Genomic DNA, 19,178 nt, shown 5'->3' on the forward strand with positions numbered 1-19,178 from the left:
AGTCTTTCCTCTGGTTGTTATGGTATTCTCCCCTGGATTCTCTTTCTGTGATACTTAAGCAATTGCAGCAAGAAATTACTTTTTAAACTGCGTGTGAAAGCCGGTTGGCTGTTACACTTGCAGCTGATTTGTGGGTTCTTATCATTTCTTTTCTGTTTTATTCATTCAATTGTCACTTTCTGCAGTCTCCTGCAACAGGAATCCAAATTGACGCTTTGAAATGAAGCACTATATTCATTTTTCAGCTGTCGTGTTGCGGTCGCTCTCACTTTAAATACCATTGGCTGTATTGGACCGGTATAGGAAATGTGGCTGATCACCAGATCCAAACGGAATGTAGAGAATTTTTGACAGTTTTCAGCGCTGATCCAGGACAAAAATCTGCAGAATAAAGTATTCTGCTTGGAGCTGAGATGTGTTAACTTTCTGAGTCTATTTTTTTCCAATTGGTGTCAAATCCGCGGCCCTGCTTAACAGTTACATTAATGTGATGAAGAACAGAAAACTGCACAGTTTTCAGTCATTCAAAAGAAAGGAAAACATTTAGGAAATAGGCAAGGGGAGGACAAATGCCGATAGAGTGGAAAAGAGAGAAGGTATGCGGCTTGATATAGACTTAAATGAAGCATCAAGCATTTCACGGCGGGTTGTTTTTAGACTTTTGAAACTTCTCCTTCTGTCCCTCAGCAGCTCGTAAGATGGACGACAGCGAGGTCAGTCCATCACCTGGGCCCAGACACTGACCAAACAATGGCTCTCAGGCTGAATAATGAGCCGCCGCTAACCCCTGACCTCGGCTCAGAGTCTAAGGTGTCAGATCGATATCAGGCGGGCACGGCGAGCAGCTCGTCTGCCGGGAGGCATGCTGGGACGGGAGGCCACTCTCAGAGCTTACCCCAGCTGTGTGCTTCGGCGTGGGCGTCCACATTGAGCCGAATTAAAAACTCATTATCATCATCACAAAGTGTATACAGTGACCTCAGCAACCTGCAGATTGTTCCTCTGTGCATATGTTTGTCAGGGGCTGATGGGATATATTTTTAAGTGGGGTACTTGAACAGGAGCTGCTCTGGGCCTCAATGTGGCATTATGGGTTGTAGAGGAGTGTGTTCTTGAGTGTCACTCTAGTGCAGATGTGAGTCCCTCATGCTCAGATTTAAACGGTTTACGGCATAACGTGTCATACTAAAATTTGTGAAATCCATGAAATAATAAACCTTTCTCATTACAAACAATAACAGAAGAGGGGAATTATTTCAAAAACATTTTAGCTGTCTATGACTGTTTGATTGCTAACGTAAGCTCAAAACGCCATTCAACTGAAAGCCTTTGTTGTGTTTGATTGCTAGCTTGTAGCTAAGCTAGCAGGCATTTCAAATGCGTTTGAGCTATCTATGTTTGATTGCTAATGTTAGCTCGAAACGCCATTTATCTGAAAGCCTTTGTTGTGTTTGATTGCTAGCTTGTAGTTAAGCTAGCAGTAATTTCAAAAACGTTTTCGCTATCTATGATTGATTGCTAATGTTAGCTCAAAACGCCATTCAACTGACAGCCTTTGTTGTGTTTGATTGCTAGCTTGTAGCCAGCAGTGAACCAACTTGGTTTAGTAGATCCTTTTTTCTTCTTTTTTTTATAAATATATCGCCCGCTACATGGGAATATCGGATTTTTGAACATCCGAATATTTGTATCGTATCGGCCTTAAAAATCCTTTATCGGTCGGGCTCTACTTACTACCCGTGAACTCGTATCAGATAGATACTCCCAGTTAGTTTTATTAGTTTTGTCACACACACTAACCACAACGTTAGGTAGCTGCTAGCTAGCGCTAGCTAGAAGGGTTTGTTGTGTCTTTGCAAGGAACGCTACCAAGTTGTGAGTGGTGACATGACGTTGTAATTTACGGGCTAAAAACTGTGTCTGGAACACCGCCGAACTGTGTTTCCCAATCACATCCGTCACTATACAGAGCTCCAGCTAGCTAATATGAAAAATTATTCAGTTTTCTGTTGCCATGGTTGTATCATAAAAGTTAGGTTATCAAGCAAGGCTAACCGGACTAGCAAGCTAGCACAACGTGGTGATCTTTTTATATAAAGAATGAGACCTCCCATGTGGATATACTACATGTATTTGTATATGTTGTATACATTATCACAGTGGAGCTCAGTATATGTGATTTACCATTATACAGGCTACTGCAGATTAGTTAAAGTGTCTAAGAATTGACCCTAAAGTCTGTGGAATAGCACCAATAGATGGCGCTAGATTATTTTTAATGGCAAGTGGAATTATTAACTCCGCTACATTTAAAAGGCATTTAAGAAACCGGGGCTAGGCTATTGCTTTAAGAAACCGGGGGTAGGCTATTGCTTTAACCCGAATATGATCAGGTTTTAAAACTGCATGTTAACACACTGTATGTTGTTGTAAACTGCCGTCATGGCAACCTGAGCAACCATCTTTGGCACCGAGGGGGTTGATGACTCGCTCTGTCAGCCCCTTGGGGTTTTACACTGACTGAATGACGGAGCCCTGCTGTGTGTGTGTGTGTGTGTGTGTGTGTGTGTGTGTGTGTGTGTGTCGACTGACACTAACCCCTTTCTGCTGTTGCTGCTTTGACCTTTTTTGACAGCAGAGTAGCGTTGTCAGTAATTAACCTGCCTCATCCATGTAAGACAGAAGGAGACTCTCTTGTCTGTCTCAGTCCGTAACAAGTCAGAAATATTCATCTTAAAGGGCCGTGTCACTCAAAGAAGTCAAGCATCTCGCGGTCTGATTGCCTGCTGTGTCTCATTTAGCACTTGGAGGAGCCTATTGCTTTTCAACTGCTTCCAGTTTTATTCAGTGAACAGCAGGTCAGCTGGACCTGGAGGTCAGCGGTGTTTTCCCTACAGGTCTGTGGGAAGTCATTCAGTTAGTTTCATGCTCTCCACTGGATTTTACTCTCATTCGCCTTAAATGATGTGGCCCAAAACCGATGCATTGTATTTTTACATGTACATATATTCGTCAAAAAATGACTGCTTACTTGGATCTAATGTGTCACTCTACCGACTTCATCTACTTTATATTTTTTGCATTTGCTCTCAGGACTCTCTGCACTACCTACCTACACTTTATATTTGATTTCTTTATATTTTCTTATTTTTATATTCCGTGTCAACCCTGTAAAGGGGTTGCTTCAATCTCGTTGCACAGGTACTGCACTTGTGCATAATGACAATAAAAGGCTTTCTATATTCTATTCTATTCACACATTATCACTTTACTTGTAATTGTTGGTAATACTAAGCCTGTAGAACTCTGATGATGTCAGAGTGATGTCATCAGGGTAATCTTATAAACAGGTGGCGTTGAGTTTGAATGAAGGGGGCACTTATCGGGCAAAGGGGTTCTAATGAAAGAAACCGTTCAGTTGTATTATGGGAAATGTAATTTTTCCCATGAATTTTTTTTTTTTCTTCAAATATCGACTAAAAAATCAGAATATCTCAATTTTGACCATTTCTTTATTTAATCTTTCTTTTGTGAGTCCCCTAACTAAACTCTGAGGTGCAAATTTACATGCACCTTATTTTTAAAGGACATTCCTACTTTCCTTAAAAACAAGGAAATTACATTTTACAGACCTACTGTAGTTCTTTGCTGGAAACTTACCTAGAGCGCATGTGTTTAGAACATTTGGAAGAAGTTTTTTTTTTTGAATGAGAAAAATTGTATGCATGGTATTGAGAGAAAATATAGTATTGTTTTGCCGGTTTCCTTTTTTTCTGAGCGCGTACTGGCACTCAATGCACAAAGAGAGCAGGGCATAATTAGCATGAGTTTAGAATATACATGGAGCTCTGTAACACGTTGTCTGTGTGTATGGGCTCCGTACGCCTGGCACACACAGCGGCTGCAGCTGCACCGAACCACGACTTGGTGATTGGCACAGTCAGGACCACCAGGATCCAGAAACCCACCGTGCCCTCTTATTCTTCCTGTCTCTCCCTGTTCTTCCCACAATGTGTTTTCAATCCGAGGTCAATTATTCACCTCCCCAGCAGTTAAAAAAAAACGTATAAAAAAACATAGATCTGTCTATACTTCACAGACTCCATTTTTCCCATCTCTCTGCTGTCAACGCCCAGTCAGACCAAGCCCCCTGGCAGACACATTACGTGTTTAAATACATTGTGTGGGTGTGTGTGTGTGTGTGTTTGCAAGTCCACGGACAGATGTGTGTATGTAATTAGCCAACTAAGTAATAATGGCTTCAACTTCCCCGCGGCGAAGAGCTATGAATGATGGGACAGGTGGAGGGAGGGGGATCGAGACCTCCCAACCCCGGGGGCAACGGGATGGACGGACCCCATCTGGTGACATCACGGGCCTCATCACCCCCGTTTGGCCCCATGAAGGGTTCCCCCTAGAGGCTGTGATCACACACTGCACATGAAGAGAGTGAGCTGCAGTCGTGCATGAAGTACTTGGAAGCAATACTTGAGAAAAAGTACTACCAGAAAATGACTTTGGTAGAAGTGAAAGTGCACCTTAAAGTCTGTGATATTTACCAAAAGTAATTTTCTGTGTACCTATGTATTATTATTATGAACTTCATTGTGGCTTCCCTTTAGTATTCAGGGTTTATAGTAAAAACTTTGAATACCAGTTTTAAGAAAGTGTATAAACTTTATACACTTTCTTAAAAATCTTAACATAAAGAAAAAAAAAAGAATCTTTCACTCCAAACAAAGACATTTCCTATCGCTATCCTATCATATCGCTAAAAACGAGTCATAACTGCTGCTTGAAAAAACAACTTATGTGAGCGTTTTTGGGGCAGAACAGTCCCTGATCTGCATGGTATTTCCGAATAAGTTTCTAGAAAACATGAAAAAACTACCTAAGTACAGTAACAAAGTATTTGTACTTGGCAGTATTCATGCTGTGTTACGTTAAAACACTGGTGTTTGTGGAGGACTTGATATAGGATCAGCATGAGGTCTGTGTGCTCTCTTGTCTTTCAATGCAGACATTATGTGTGTGTGTGTGTGTGTGTGTGTGTGTGTTAAAAGAGAAGCGTCATGTGTTTCCGTGGTCTAAAAGCATCTTTTCTCTCGATGCGGACTAACCCTGGGAAGCTGCCCCTTGTCTGACCCAACTGTGTTCATGAGGAAAACAACAGGAGGGCTTTATCTTCTTCTTCTCCTCCCCTTCTTACTTTCCTCCGCCCTCTTGGTTGTCCGCATTCTTCTTCTTTTTTTTCAATCTGGTTTTTTGCTCCTCTTCTCAGGAAACATCCCAACCACTAGGTTGGATAACACATATCTTTTTGGACTTTTTGAAACATTGCAGGCCCCGTTTTGGTTAGGTTTTTTGATAACTTACCATATCTGAACACCCCTAACACTAACCAATTTTACACTTATTTTTGGAATTCATGGTCAATAAACATTTATAGAAAATTATAGGTAATTACTGAGTTAAAAAAAGCTGAAATGACTAATATTTAAGGAAGGAATATCCCAGACGGGTGTATTGACATGTTTAGTGGGGATACGGTCTCGAAACATGTCAGTTTTTTTTTAACGTAGACATCCATATATTTTGTTGTACTGTAGTTTGGAATCATCTGTGTTATTTTTAAGTGGTCAAAATGCGATAGAGAAACCCATATTTCTGATATAGAAGTTTAGAAAATGGCTCAAATTTGAACCAAAGAACCTGAGGGTTAAGAGCACTTGTTGATTGTTCCCATTTTGTGAGATTTAAGAGGGGGGTCTACGGGTCTTGATGAAATCTCCGACTCTGCATCTTCCTCCTTTCCTCTACTCCCCACCCTCCGCTGCCTTTTACTGTCTCAAACCCCCTTGTCTTCTTCCCCTTTCTTTTTACTCCCAATATCCTTCCACTCCACCCTTTTCCTCTTCTCTTCTTAGCTCTTTTCCCACCATGTCTCGTTCTGTCCATACTGCGGCGGCCTGTGCGTTACCTGCGAAGGGGATAAAGAAAGCAAACAGCGAGGGAGTTGGCTAAAAAGAGGGATTATCCGTAGATGTGTGTGCTTTGTTAAGAGCTCCGGTTACTGATTCATTGATAAGCCCCTCCAACTGACCACAAGTTGCTCAGCCAATCAGGGATCATTAATCCCCTAGACAAATGGATTCAGGATTTGGGTGCTTGTATTTTCTTAACGGCTCATTATGATACATGTATAACTGATACAGGACTGCTGAGCCGTGCTGTTGTGTTTTTTTTTTTTTCCTCCTTCTGTCAAAACCCCCGGACCCTGGAAGAGCCCTTCAGAGCGTCTTGCTGCTCCGAACAATGCCAGAAGGAACACACAACTGTTGGGATTGCCTCGATGAACCCCGCGAAGGCTTAATGACTCACTAAATAGCTTAAGACAACAAAGCAATTTAGAGAAACAGACAAAGGAATCCTGCTGGTAATGAAAGTGAAGAAAACCCTGATGGTTTGGAGCTCGGTAAATAAAGGACGCTTCAGTCCAGAACACAGCAGGAGGGTGGAGGTGGAGGAGGAGGGTGGGTGGGGGGGTGATGGATGCTGTTAGAGTGTCAAACCAGTCTCCAAACCGTATGATATCAGCCGTCTATTTCTACCCCCCTTGTTATTTTGGTAGCATTTCATTGCTAACATCAGGTTCCCAAATGAATGCAAGCTAATGTCAATAAAGTATCAGCGTGACCCTCCGTCTTCAACAGGCTTTCAGATTGAGGAATCTACACCTGGCATTCGTCAAGCTGCCACTGAGTGTAAAAGTCCCGAAACGCGGTGGTATGTCCATCTTTGGCAAATGTATTTTAAAGATGGAGGCGCAACATGGCAGAATACATAGGAGCGAGTCACTCTTATCTATTCTGAATGATTCTGATTGGCATATTCTACAAGAATACTTTGATAATGCTGACAATGCTGCTGTAACAAGGGAATTTACCCGCTGTGGGATGAATAAAGTTTCATCATTGTTGGTGGACGTAATTACACATGAATGAGCACAAGATTTGTTTTGCTACAAATCAAGTCAAAAAGTTACACAATGGAGCTTTAAGTAAAGAAAAAGATGGAGGTTTGGTTTAAAACAATTTCTATATCTCTTCCAGTCACTGTTTATGTCATATTAACGTTTAATATGTTTGTGTCGCTAATTCCACATGAGTGGGCTTATCACAAACCAGCTCAACGCATGTGACCAAAAAGTAGGAGACCAGACAGGTTAAAATGCCAATTAATGGTTTATTGTAAAATAAACTAGCAAACTTTTAAAAAAAGAATCAAAACGTGTGGAATCAATGGCATCAAATAATTGAGGCCTATGCAGGTGTCCACCAATTAACTAATGAACCTTCCCAAACTTGTTTCTGATTCTGAAAGTTAGAATAAAACTCGCTGTTTAATTTTATTTTCAAGTGGGACTCAAACCCCAGTCTCTTGGGGGACAGACCCCTGTTAGGTTGACCTGTCCACCAGCCCCAACCCGCGTCCTTAAGAGCACGTTAGCCGATCTACATCTCACTTTTACAGCCACTATTTGGTGCTGAGACTAAATATGGGTCTCAATAGCTGCTTTAAAAAACGACTCATGTGGGCGTTCTTGGGGGGAGGACAGTCCAAACTGTACAGATAATAGAGATCAGAAGAAAAGATCCGCTGGACAAAGGGTCTAGTCCGGCTCCACGTAGAGAAGAAACCAGCAGACGTTGAGTGATGAAATGTCATCTTTTCCAGCACATCTTGACTCAGAGCTGTGCGTTTATGACTGTCTCTCATCAATATTTCATTTCTCGCAACTCCAAAACCTGCTTCTTGCAAACATCTGGATCATCTGTTCTCTCACTGTGCATCTTTATCGTCTTATTCAACACACCCCCGGACCATATTTTTTGATTTAGGCTGTACTCTTTGCTGCATATGTTAGGCCTTATTTGACCCTCTTAAGCCCTGCCATCCAAACGCATCTCTGGTGAAGTGATCATGAACATATTGGAAGACTAATGTCCTTCCAAGGCAGGAAAGAGAAACTGATCAACCAGAGTACATGCGCAGGCGGACAGGGATGCACTTATTCTGCACCCAGACTTCCTTGTCCCTGGCAACCCCTAACCCTAACCCCTATTTTGTAAAGTGTTCTATGGTAATTTGTCTGTCTTGGTTTTTCGACTCGACCTAAGGAATATTAGTCTTGTAACCCCTCACCTACACTTCCTGGTCCCTGGCTACCAGCCGTGAACTTAGTCTTTTCTTTTAGTTATTGTGAGATAATCCTCACAATAACCCTAACCCCAACCCCTAACTCTAACCCCTAAACCTATCATATTTTGTAAAGTGTTCGATTGTAATTTTTCCGTCTTGGTTTTCGTGATAGGAAGTGTCACACCGCTTTTCCAGCATGACCTAAAAAAAGTTCAAATGCAGCTACAACTACTGAATGATTTCCTTGTCTATTGATCAGTTACTTTGGTCTATACAATGTCAGAAAGGGTGAAGAACTTCGATCAGTGTTTTCCCAAGCTGATGCTCCGAAGCTGGTGTGTACTGTGAAAACCGTCCTTGTTATTTGATTGTTCTCTGCAGAAAACAATTAAACCTTCAGCGAAGACCAGACCTTGTTTCAGTCTTTCTTTTTTTCCAACAAAGTCTCACTCCCGACAAATTCCTCTCTCGCCACACAAGAAACTTCCACGACACTGTTTCGATTTTTCTGCTCTCAACCATAGAATTTTTTTCTTTTTCTATTGAGTTTAGAAGTGAAATCCAATCAGGACTGGTCACTGGAGACTGATTATGAGATGCACGTCCATGCCAGGAGTAATCACTGTCCACACTGCGGAGACACTCGGCATGTAACTGAATACAAATGTCCAAATTAGAATCACCTTAACAAACTTTGTTTCGCACCGCTCTCTCATAGAAAGGCTTTACTGACAAACTCTTCTTAATCCTGACAAATTGTAGCCGTTCCTCCCGGGTTTGATTGACAGCTGCTGAAACTCCATGAGGTTAGAGCGAACGTTTAAAGGCTTAGCAAAGACACAGAAGGACAAAGCAGGGGACCCCTCAGTGCTTCTGGGTGAGGACATGATACCGTAGAGCCGGTTGACCCCTAGTAGTCATAATATCAGCAAGCGGCTCTGAAACTAGAAGCTGGAGGAGGCCGTGCTGGGCCTGCCTGGAGCCGAAGTGCTCAGCTGGTGCTCAAGGGGGGGACTGCATGAGAAAAAACAAAGACTTTGGTTTCACGTTGGACCAGACTATAATTATACAGTGAAAAAGAGTGGTGGACTGTACTTCAGTAAAGTACAAGTACCTCAAATTTGTACTTGAGTCTTCTCTTTTCATTCTACTTCTACTCCGCCACATCTCAGAGAGACGTAATTCTTCTTTTTGCTTCACAACATTCTTCTGAAAGCTTCAGTTAGTAGTAACTTCACACATATACAACGTTTATTTTATTTATACACTACAATATTTTATTATAAAATTAAACTACCCAACAATATAACAAGTCCTACATGTCCTGGTACTTACATAGTTTTACTTATGTAACATTTTCAATGCAGGATTTTACTTTTACAGTGTGTAAAGTATTTGAGTACTTCTTCCTCCGCTACATAAGAACCCCACACATGCATCCGCTCATTTGTGGCCAATGCAAACCCAGTAGGACGCCCACTAATCCTGCAGCACATTTACAATGTGTGTAACGGCAACTTGATACCGCCAGCAGGCCTCGGCGAGCACACACCTCCCTTTATGCTACCCATGCCTCTCGGAGAAAAACGACAACATGTACACTACATGTCGGCGGCAACAGCTGCGTCTGGATCCCTCCCTGCATGCCTCACCTGACCTCAGATCAGCTGATTGCACTCCAATTCCATCGGCAATGACCAGGAGCATGCAAAGCTATGCTAAGTTAGCTTTGTGTGTATAGCGCCTTTCAGCATCAAGCCAATTCAAAGTGCTTTTCATAAAGCTTGAAAGTGCAGTTAAAAACAGTTGAAATAGAATAAGACAGGAATAAATTACAAGAAGAAAAGTAACAGGGCAGTGTAATGGTGTGTTCCATTTACCTCGGAACTCGGTTGTCAGATTTTCATAGTTAGCCGTTGTTAGTAATGCCAGTTTTTTAGCTCGGAGTACTCGGTGGTTGTACAACTTCCAAGCTTAGAAATTCGATGTCCGGGGGGGCGACTTTGACATCGGAAAATCCGACTTCCGAGCTCAAATGGAAAGCACTTTACGAGATGAACAAGTACTTTAAAAAGTGGCGGCGCCAAACAGAAAAGTCTTCTGCCTTGATTTTTTAAAATCTGAAGTTTTAGCAGACCTGCAGTGGTCTGGCTGTTCCAGACATGTGTTCTGACTCTGCACAAGGACAGGACGCAGACCTGTCCCAGACGACCTGAGAGGTCTGGATGGTTCACAGTGTAGCAGCAGATCCCAAATGTATTTGGCCCTATTTAATGTTGTAGAATCCAACAGTAGTCATTTGAAATGATCTCTTTGGGTAATATTTGATCCGTGGCCAGCATGGCTTGGTGAAATGTCAGGGTAAGAAAAAAAGATTTTAAAAAAAAACAGCGGGGCTTCGGCGAGTATCTGATCAGCCTGCTTCATGCTCCAACACGGTCTCTGGCCTGTCTCCCCTGACGGCCCGCACTGTGTCAATGAACAGAGGTGGGGTATTGAAGACATCCGCAGTATGTCAGTGATACTGAACCGCGGGGTCATTAGCAGCTATGGAGACCCAAGCAGCCGGCCGTCCCAAGCTTAATCTGTCTCCGCTAAAAGCCTCAGAAATGCAACCTTATACGGCTCCGATGGGAATATGCGTTTCCAATCACACTCCTCAGGAATGAATACCTGGCATATCACAGTTGCAACTTTTATTTTTTTCCCCTTCTCCTGTCCACTCGGTTTACAGTAAACACCCGCCGAAGACATTCTCGGAGCTCTTTAACGGCAAGGATTGAGAACTGGCTTCGTTTTCCCAGACTCTGAGTTTCCCCACAAGGGGCTCTTCCATCAAGCTGTCACATTGGGCTAATGAAAATCTCATTCTACAGAGGGATCCTCCTAAAGCTGCTAAAGGCACATGCTAACCAGGGGATTAGCCCTGTAACGCTAGGGGACTTCAATTTCAGCAACAGCATAAGTCATCACTGCCGAGCACCAACATAGATATATGGCTTAGGACGGACTAGGTTTCTCCCAGGGAGGGTGTGTTGCAGGGGGGGATCGCTGGAGTCTCACACGAGACTGGGGGTGATTGAGACTGACATGATGAGATCCTGTAAACAAAACCAGAACCGTAGCCTGGATGTGTCTTTCACAGTCCAGGCGTCAGGTACCCGGCACATATGGCACTTTTTATTCATCTGTGGTTTCAATGAGGGCGCTTTCACACCTACAGCTCAGTAGATTTTGGGGTTATGTTGCAACATTGTTGCAGTTTTTAATTGGTTCCATTTTGTGTTGAACAACACCAAATGTGCATCTTGGGTTTTGAATAGAATGCATTGATTGTCGTTGCATCGTTAAAAACTGACAACGAAAATCTGAGTGCCACGCCGCTAATTTCCTCTCTTTCCTCCAGGTTTTACCGCGGTGATTACCACATCGACGTCTGCATCAACGACTACCTTGACGTCTACTGTCCGCACTACGTCGGCCCGGTGTCCGACGAGCGGGCCGAGCGCTACGTCCTCTACATGGTGAACTACGACGGCTACAGCTCCTGCGACCACACCGCCAAGGGCTTCAAACGCTGGGAGTGCAACCGGCCTCTGTCGCCCAACGGGCCGCTGAAGTTCTCCGAGAAGTTCCAGCTCTTCACGCCCTTCTCCTTAGGCTTTGAGTTTCGCCCTGGCAGAGAGTATTATTACATCTGTGAGTATGCGCTTACCTACCCCGTTACCTATACTTATAGAAGTCATTGTTTTCTTGATACAGACAAAAATGTTCGTATCCAAAACTGTCATTTACTGAAAGATGGCGACACATACTTTGTCGGACTAAAAAACAAACCAACAATGATGAATTTAAGACACATTAGGGAAAAAAGACATGCAAAGTAAACCCCAAAAAAACCTCAAAGGGCCTTTGCGAGGTCTTAGAATGAGTTAACAATAAGTAACATAAAAGATCAATTATAAGCAATGAAAAAGAGACAGAAGAAAGCAACATTTAAATGAGGAAATAAAATAAAGTGGTAATGAACCGAGAAAGGAAAAGTGATCATGAAAAAAAGTCAGTTGATATATACACAGTAAAATAATTTTTTAGATTGTTTTGAATGAAGGAGAAAGTTTCTGTAGGCTGGGAGGGAAGCAATACCTCTATTTTAGAAATAAAAGTAATGTGTTTTAGTAAATGCAAATTTTGGGTATTGTGAGTCCCGTTTGGTGGGGTGGGGGGGGGCAAAGCAGAGCTGTTTTAGAGTGGGAAAATCTGGATATTGATTTTTTTGGGTAATCAAATTGCAAAAAGGAGGGTAACTTAAAGATTGCTTCTTTGATAAATGTCAGTCATTTGAAAAATATTTTACGCGATAATTACTGACCTGAATCAAAATGGTGCCGATTCTACACCCTTTTCTTGTAGAGCTGCAAGAAGACATTCATTATACATTTAAAAACTTTGGGTTATTTGTCAATGGAAAAAGTTCATATTTCTCAAAGTAAGTTGCCCAAAAAAGTATTGATTTGGTATCAGCTCTGAAACTCGGGCATCAGCACTAGCAAAGAAAGTTTTCCAGTGCTACCCAGCTCTGACTGTTAGTTCTATCAGCAGATCCATTTCTGTGTAATCTTGCAACAAAGACAGCAGCAATGTTCGTGTTGTGTTTTGCAAGTCCTTGGAATGAGGGCCAAGCCAAAATACAAGCCAGAGGGAGCAAAACATCTCCACTTTTGAGGTCTCGTTTGAAATGTGTTTTGTTGCTGACTGGCTGAGCTCAGCTTTCTGTTCTTTGTGAGAAAACTGGGGAAGACAAACAGCTGGGAAGTCATGTTATCATAAGTGAAGTCAGTGCCCTGCAGGGGCAAAGGAAGACTTAAAGAGATATACTGCTCTCCATGGTAGATTTCAGCTATTTAGCTGAATCGGGTCAGAGGAACTTTATAGAGTCAGGGAAAGAAAACCAAATATTGACATTGCAACAAAGTACAAAATATAGATATCAAATCCAAAGAGACTGGTGAGAGGACAGGAGAAAGTTGTCTAGTTATTGGTATAACTTTTCCGCCCCAGAGCAGGTATTTTGGAAAGCTGCCTAAAAGTCTATATTCATTCAAAGAAATACACAGTTTGGCTCATCTGATCTATCTCAGAGGATGTGGATTTGGATTGAAATGCATGTAACAATTTGAATCTGTTAGCTGGTCACCGACGCAACCCTTTGGAACAATGATTTCTATCTTGACACATATCTTTGCAAACTCAACAAGAAGCTGAATTCATGTATTTTTGGTTTGTAATGAAGCTCAGTGTAGTTTAAGATCATTTTTCTATGGTTGATGATAAAATAATAGTCTCTGGAGGATTTGTTCTCCTCATGTCTTTCAACACTTTCCTTCTCGTGCGAGTTGAACCAGATCTAATTTTTTTCCTTGTAGTCTCATGTTTTGTGATGAATAACCCTTCTCTTGATGTTTCTGTTGGATTTCTGTGTCCATCGGCCAGTTTTCTGGACTCGGTTGAATACATGTGACGGTGTTGTTTAGGGGAATTGTGGTCTGCTTCTGGCCGTGCCAGGGAATTGTTGATGCTGTTATTCCTTGGATGTCCATAAGAAATAATTCTGCTTTATTTGTTAGGTTTGCTCTGGTTGATGTGAAACTAAGTGATGTTCGTGTGGACTTTAATTTTGATTGATGATCCAGAGAGAGAAAGGCAGAGAGACGGCCCATATGGCTTTGAGCAGTTTGAGGCCATATGGGCCATCTCTCGCTGACTCCCATTCATGACTCATCCATCAGGTTCTTGTTCGCCAAAGACACCTTATTTCCCTCTGAGAACACATGATCTGAGCATGGGATAGTAACATAAGACAAAGACACCTTTTGGAAAATGTCAAGGTTCATAGTCAGAACATTTCACATAATACCCATATTTGAGTTGTGTAGGACAAGAGTATATGATATAAAACTTTTCTTTTAATAGAAACATTAGTGTTCCTCTACATAGAAACACTTGGTTCAACTGAATATTAGAATACTATATGTAACACTATAGATTTATGTTGCGTCAATTGTATAAATACTTCAATTTAATGTTTTGAGAATTCATGTTTTTGGTTTGGTATGATGATTGGCTCTAACTACTACAATACCCATGATCCTCAGCTACTGTTGCCGTGGAGATAAGCTAGTCAGAATCAGCGGTTGTAGAAAAGTCAGAACGCTTCATTGTAACAGTGATTTAAAGCACATTTGACACCTTTTTTTGGGAAGCAGAACAAGCTAAAAACACAGCATTGGCATGAAGTCACCTTTCAAAATGTTAGCAACACGTCCAACGGAAATGGAGCAACATAAGAGTTAGTTGTGATTTTTGCCTGCTAAAGCATGTTGAAGTCAAATATTCACTCTTATTTTAGCTGCATTTCAGTCCCCAGAGGGGAATATCTGGCTCTTTAGTTGCTAAATGCTGCTTCACTAGCCACGTTAGCTAGTTGCTAACTTTGCTAAACCGAGTGTACACTACCTGCCCAACACCAAACGACAGACGTTTTTTTCACTGAAAACTGCTGTGGCCTCAGCTAAAAATAGATTGGATAAGAGTGAATTAAAAAAGTTAAGTTGTGGGTTTATAAAAACACAAAGTCATTAGCTAAAAGAGGCTAACACGCTCCGTAGAGCTGAGGGGAACTGCACGAAGGGCTACGTGATAGTTCATATAGGATCCCTATTCAGAGTGACACCTGTACACATAGTAATTTGCTTCGTATATAAATATTTTCGATTGCAGCTGTAACTTTCAAATGTTTCATTTACACAGTGTAATTCTTAGCTTAAGCTTGCTGCTAGCGCCATGTGTACGCCATTTTTTCTTGGTTTTGTCCCAAAAATCTTTTATATCCGCATACTTACAAGAACATTTTGTTGCAAATTCAGTTGCTTATCTGTAGTTATTGAGGTTCATGTCCATGCAAGCCTAACATTGTCTCTGCCAAGAAGAAAAAAAAGAAAAGAAGCATTTGCTTTCTTTATTTTATTTGAATGCTTACAGTGTGTCGTCATTTCTTCACTCAGACTTTCCTAATGCGCCCTTCTTGGAGCTTTGAAGCTTATAATTGCCTCAGAGAGAAAATAAGTATTGCCATCACACAAAATAACATTTTTTTTACCCAGCAGCATTGCTGCAGTTGTGTTACAGTAAACTATGTTTTGTCAGCTGCTGGTGTCACTGTCAGATCCCATGTTGACTTACGCTAACAAAAGCTTAACAATACCTGATAGTTAATACCAGTGTTGTACATATTATAGGGTTTCAGAATCTGTTCAGTGGCCATGTAAATGACACATTGAAGGGTGGGGGGGTCATGTCTGCTTGTCTGAGTGAAGACAGACACTCCTTTGTCCTCCACCGGTGCGGTGATCATAGTTCGCCCCTAGGCAGGGAGGGGAAGAGAGGGCGGGGCCACGTCAAATAGATGACACCTGCAGTTGGCTAAGGGCCTGCCCGTCTGGCAGGCAAGACAAACACCCGGAGGAAAGCCGCCCTGGTGTGGGATCATTGCGGCTGGTCCCGGAAGGGTCAAAGGTCACCGAGATGACGGCGAGGTCTGCGCTGCGAGCTTTCTCGTGGCCTCAGAGGGCGGCATGTTTTTCTAATAGAGCCTCGGTGGAGCGGGGAAAAGCCTGATCCTAATCTCAGGGGATAGAAATCCAATTTTCAGAGGAGACAGTTGAGAGTCTGGCTCTCCCTGTGTGAAAGAGATGACTGGCTCCCTGTAAAGCCCTTGTGCTTCAAACGTCCAGGTCCCGCTCCGTGCAGCCAGCGCAGATCTACATCGGTAATGACATGAACCCCTCCAGCACAGCGCCTCGGCAGTTTCCCTTTGGCTTCTCGCGGCTGATGCAAAGACAAAAGGGCTTTGTTCCCCAAGATAGACCGCTCATCACAAGAAAAACATCTGATCTCACACTATTTAAATCCGGATCCGTCTAATTCAACTCCCAGTCCCACCAAATCCCAGTGGTGGAAGTAAATTTACTATACAAATTAAAGGTACTTGTACTTTGTTTGACTCTTTTGTTATCCTGCCACTTCCTACTTCTACTCCACTACATTTCAGAGAAAAATACTGTACTTATTACTCCACTTACACACATTAGTGTGACAGCTTCAGTTGCAAGTTACTTTACAAATGAAGATTTTTGCACACAAAACTAATGCAGTTTATAAAATACAATGATGTAATATAAATGAAACTACACAACAGTATAACGGCCTACAAGTCAAACACTTGACTAAATGTGAGGATTCTTCTGCATTGAGTATTTTATTTGTAATACTTTGAGTACTTTTTTTACTTTTTCCTGATTGAAAATCAACACTGTTGTTGACGCTGTTCATCCATAACTTTTTCTTACTTTTTTGTCCCTTTTTTCAACACGTTTGACACTTTTTTCCAAACGTTTGTCTTTTTTTAAATTTTCAACTACATTATTAACTTTAGTTTTACAGTTATTTTGGGAATTTCTGATCCATAAACTTCATTTATAGGACAATAAACGTAATTTTTGAGTGAGAAAAGCAGAAATCATGAATTATTTTGACTAAAATTAAAGGAATGGATAATCACAGACTGGAATAGGACAACTTTTACTCAATACTATTTAAAAAACACTTCAATATTTTTTCTCCAAATGCTGTAAAATTGAATAAGACGCCCCAAAATTAATGAAAGTGGAGATTTGTACTTGGCAGAGAGCTTTGTGTGGAATCAATCATGTTATTTTGGGGAATTAAAAAGAACATTGATATAGGAATACGGGTCAATGTGACCCAAGGACAACATAAAGCAGGACTTTTACTTGCAACAGAGTATGTTCACAGTGTTGTATTAGTACTTTTTGTTAAGTAAAGGATCTGAATACTTCATCCTGGCCCCGGCCTGTTCAGTGATCTGTGATGTGTGTTGGCGGTCCCGAACGCGCAACAGCGACGATCACAAGGCCGTAAACGTGTGACATGTGTGTGAACACGTGACTGACAGGTTCTCGGTTGTCATGGTGACGTGGCGGGCCGGACGACCTATCTAACACTGGGTTTAGAGTTGCAGGCGAGAGCTGGAGTTACAGTCATGGGGAAGCCAGGCCGTGTTGCTGGAGGATAGAAAAGCCAGACTCTGACCTCGGTGGCAGACACGAGAGAAAGGGAGAGAGACAGTCGGGTGATTGTGTGAAGGGACGGCGGTGTGGGGAGAGGAAGAGGGGGAGACAGGGAGATGAAGAAAAGACGGGGTGACACCATGTCAGAGAAATAGGAGAGAAACAGAGGATGAAGGAAGAAAGCATTCTGCAGTGTGCACGCCTGCAACTTTGACATTTTATCAACAGATAAGACAACATTTTGTAAAATGAAGGATCTTTCTAGAATATATAAAGTCTGGAATCTGCATTTTAGACAACCTACGGTTTAGTTTTTGTCAATTCTAACTTTTCACTCTGCTTGTTTTTGGACGTTAGGAGCGAGAAGTTATTCATAGAAATAATGACAGTCTGCTGCTCGCGATTTCAAAATGTTGCCATCTAACATATGTAGTCAGTCTGCATCCGCTGCGAGTTAATTGCAATGCAGTGGGAGACATATGTATGGTTGCTATGGTTACTCGCAGTTTCATACATCTCGCTCACTGATTTAGTGACTGTCGTAAAACATCTCCCGGGCGGGTTTGGCTACAGGCTGATAGAAAAAATATCCATATCTGTGATAGTGCTCAAATGATTAACTGAACCAGTATTATTAACTATTTACTCATTTAAAAGCCCAAATTCCTTCTAAAATGTGAGAATATGCTACTTTTTCTCTATTTCTTTCATTTTAAATGACATTTTTTGCCCAATGGACCATTGATCTGGATGAAATATGCAATTTGAAGACTTCACCTCCCACTTTGAGAACATTTTTTGCTACCTTCTGACATTTTAAGAGATTTTTTGATGACCAAAATAATTAGTTCTTTGAAGCCCTAATCCCGATAATTTCACAAGAATATTAAAACGTCCCGGATCAGAGTGGCCTCTAATGTGTCTTGATGTGTCTGGGCCTCGAGACGTTCGTGCCAGAGTGCAGAGGGAGGCTTTTTTTCTTAGCAGTCGAAGAGAAAAGCCGAGGAAACAGACACGTAGGGAAAGACAAAGACAGGCTTTCGGCCAGCTGAGCTCCGAGACAGTGAGTGAGTTCCAGCCACCGTCGGGGTGTGAGGTAAGTTACTCGATACCCGCTGACACCGACAGAAGCGGCGGGATTGACACCCATTCTCTCTGGTTTATTTCCTCCCTCGGCAGCTTCACTTCCAATATTCCTCTCGTGGTGACGTTTTTAAAGTTTTTTTCTTTTTTTTATATCTCCTCTTAGAGCTGCACGCCATCTGATAAAGTGCCTTTTTTGAAATAAGAGCCAGAGTCATCTGCGACAGTGGAAACACTGACATGGTTTATCATCAGGGATTGACCGCATGGCCAGAATCCATCACGCAGGATAGAGGACTGTCTAAATGGACATCATGTCTACATGAGACCTGCTGGGACGATATTCCTTCTCCCGATTTGATTTTTGCGGTTGCAGAAGCATTACGATTCGATAGAATTGAGATTTTCTTTTCCTTCTTTAACAGAAACAAAAGTTGACCTATACACTTGTAGAGACAGTACATAATGAGACTTTTGATTGAATGCACATCACATGTCAGTCTTTTAAAGAAGTACATTGCGTGGATTTCTGCATTTTCTGCTTTTGCTCTGGTTTTGCTGGAAAGGGGATCTGATGTAGTCGCTGATGACAGTAAGAACAGAAGGTTAGGTGAAAATTACAATTCTGGGGGAAAAGAATCAATTTTTTGAATTGTTCTCACAATACACGCATGTAACACCCTCCAGGTGTGTGTTTGTGTGTCAGATGAAGAGCAGTTTGAGAGACTCGGCAGTGTGTCAGAG

General features: G+C 41.9%; 1 protein-coding gene and 1 long non-coding RNA gene across 4 annotated transcripts in view; one reads left to right on the forward strand and one right to left on the reverse strand.

Moving 5' to 3' along the window:
- The window catches only part of LOC117959284, a 12,667-nt gene extending 7,923 nt beyond the window's left edge, over positions 1-4,744 (reverse strand). Inside the window, exon 1 of the long non-coding RNA XR_004659908.1 lies at positions 4,732-4,744. This is a non-coding gene — a long non-coding RNA (uncharacterized LOC117959284). The remainder of the gene's footprint in view (positions 1-4,731) is intronic.
- Positions 1-19,178, forward strand: part of LOC117959283 (ephrin-A5b-like) — a 107,135-nt gene that overhangs the window by 83,459 nt on the left and 4,498 nt on the right. For all 3 annotated transcript variants that reach the window (XM_034896331.1, XM_034896332.1, XM_034896330.1), the window contains one exon: positions 11,609-11,901. In XM_034896331.1, coding sequence (XP_034752222.1) covers positions 11,609-11,901 — 293 coding nt within the window. The remainder of the gene's footprint in view (positions 1-11,608; positions 11,902-19,178) is intronic.

Source organism: Etheostoma cragini, chromosome 16 (assembly GCF_013103735.1).
Source record: "Etheostoma cragini isolate CJK2018 chromosome 16, CSU_Ecrag_1.0, whole genome shotgun sequence".
Taxonomy (NCBI): Eukaryota; Metazoa; Chordata; class Actinopteri; order Perciformes; family Percidae; genus Etheostoma; species Etheostoma cragini.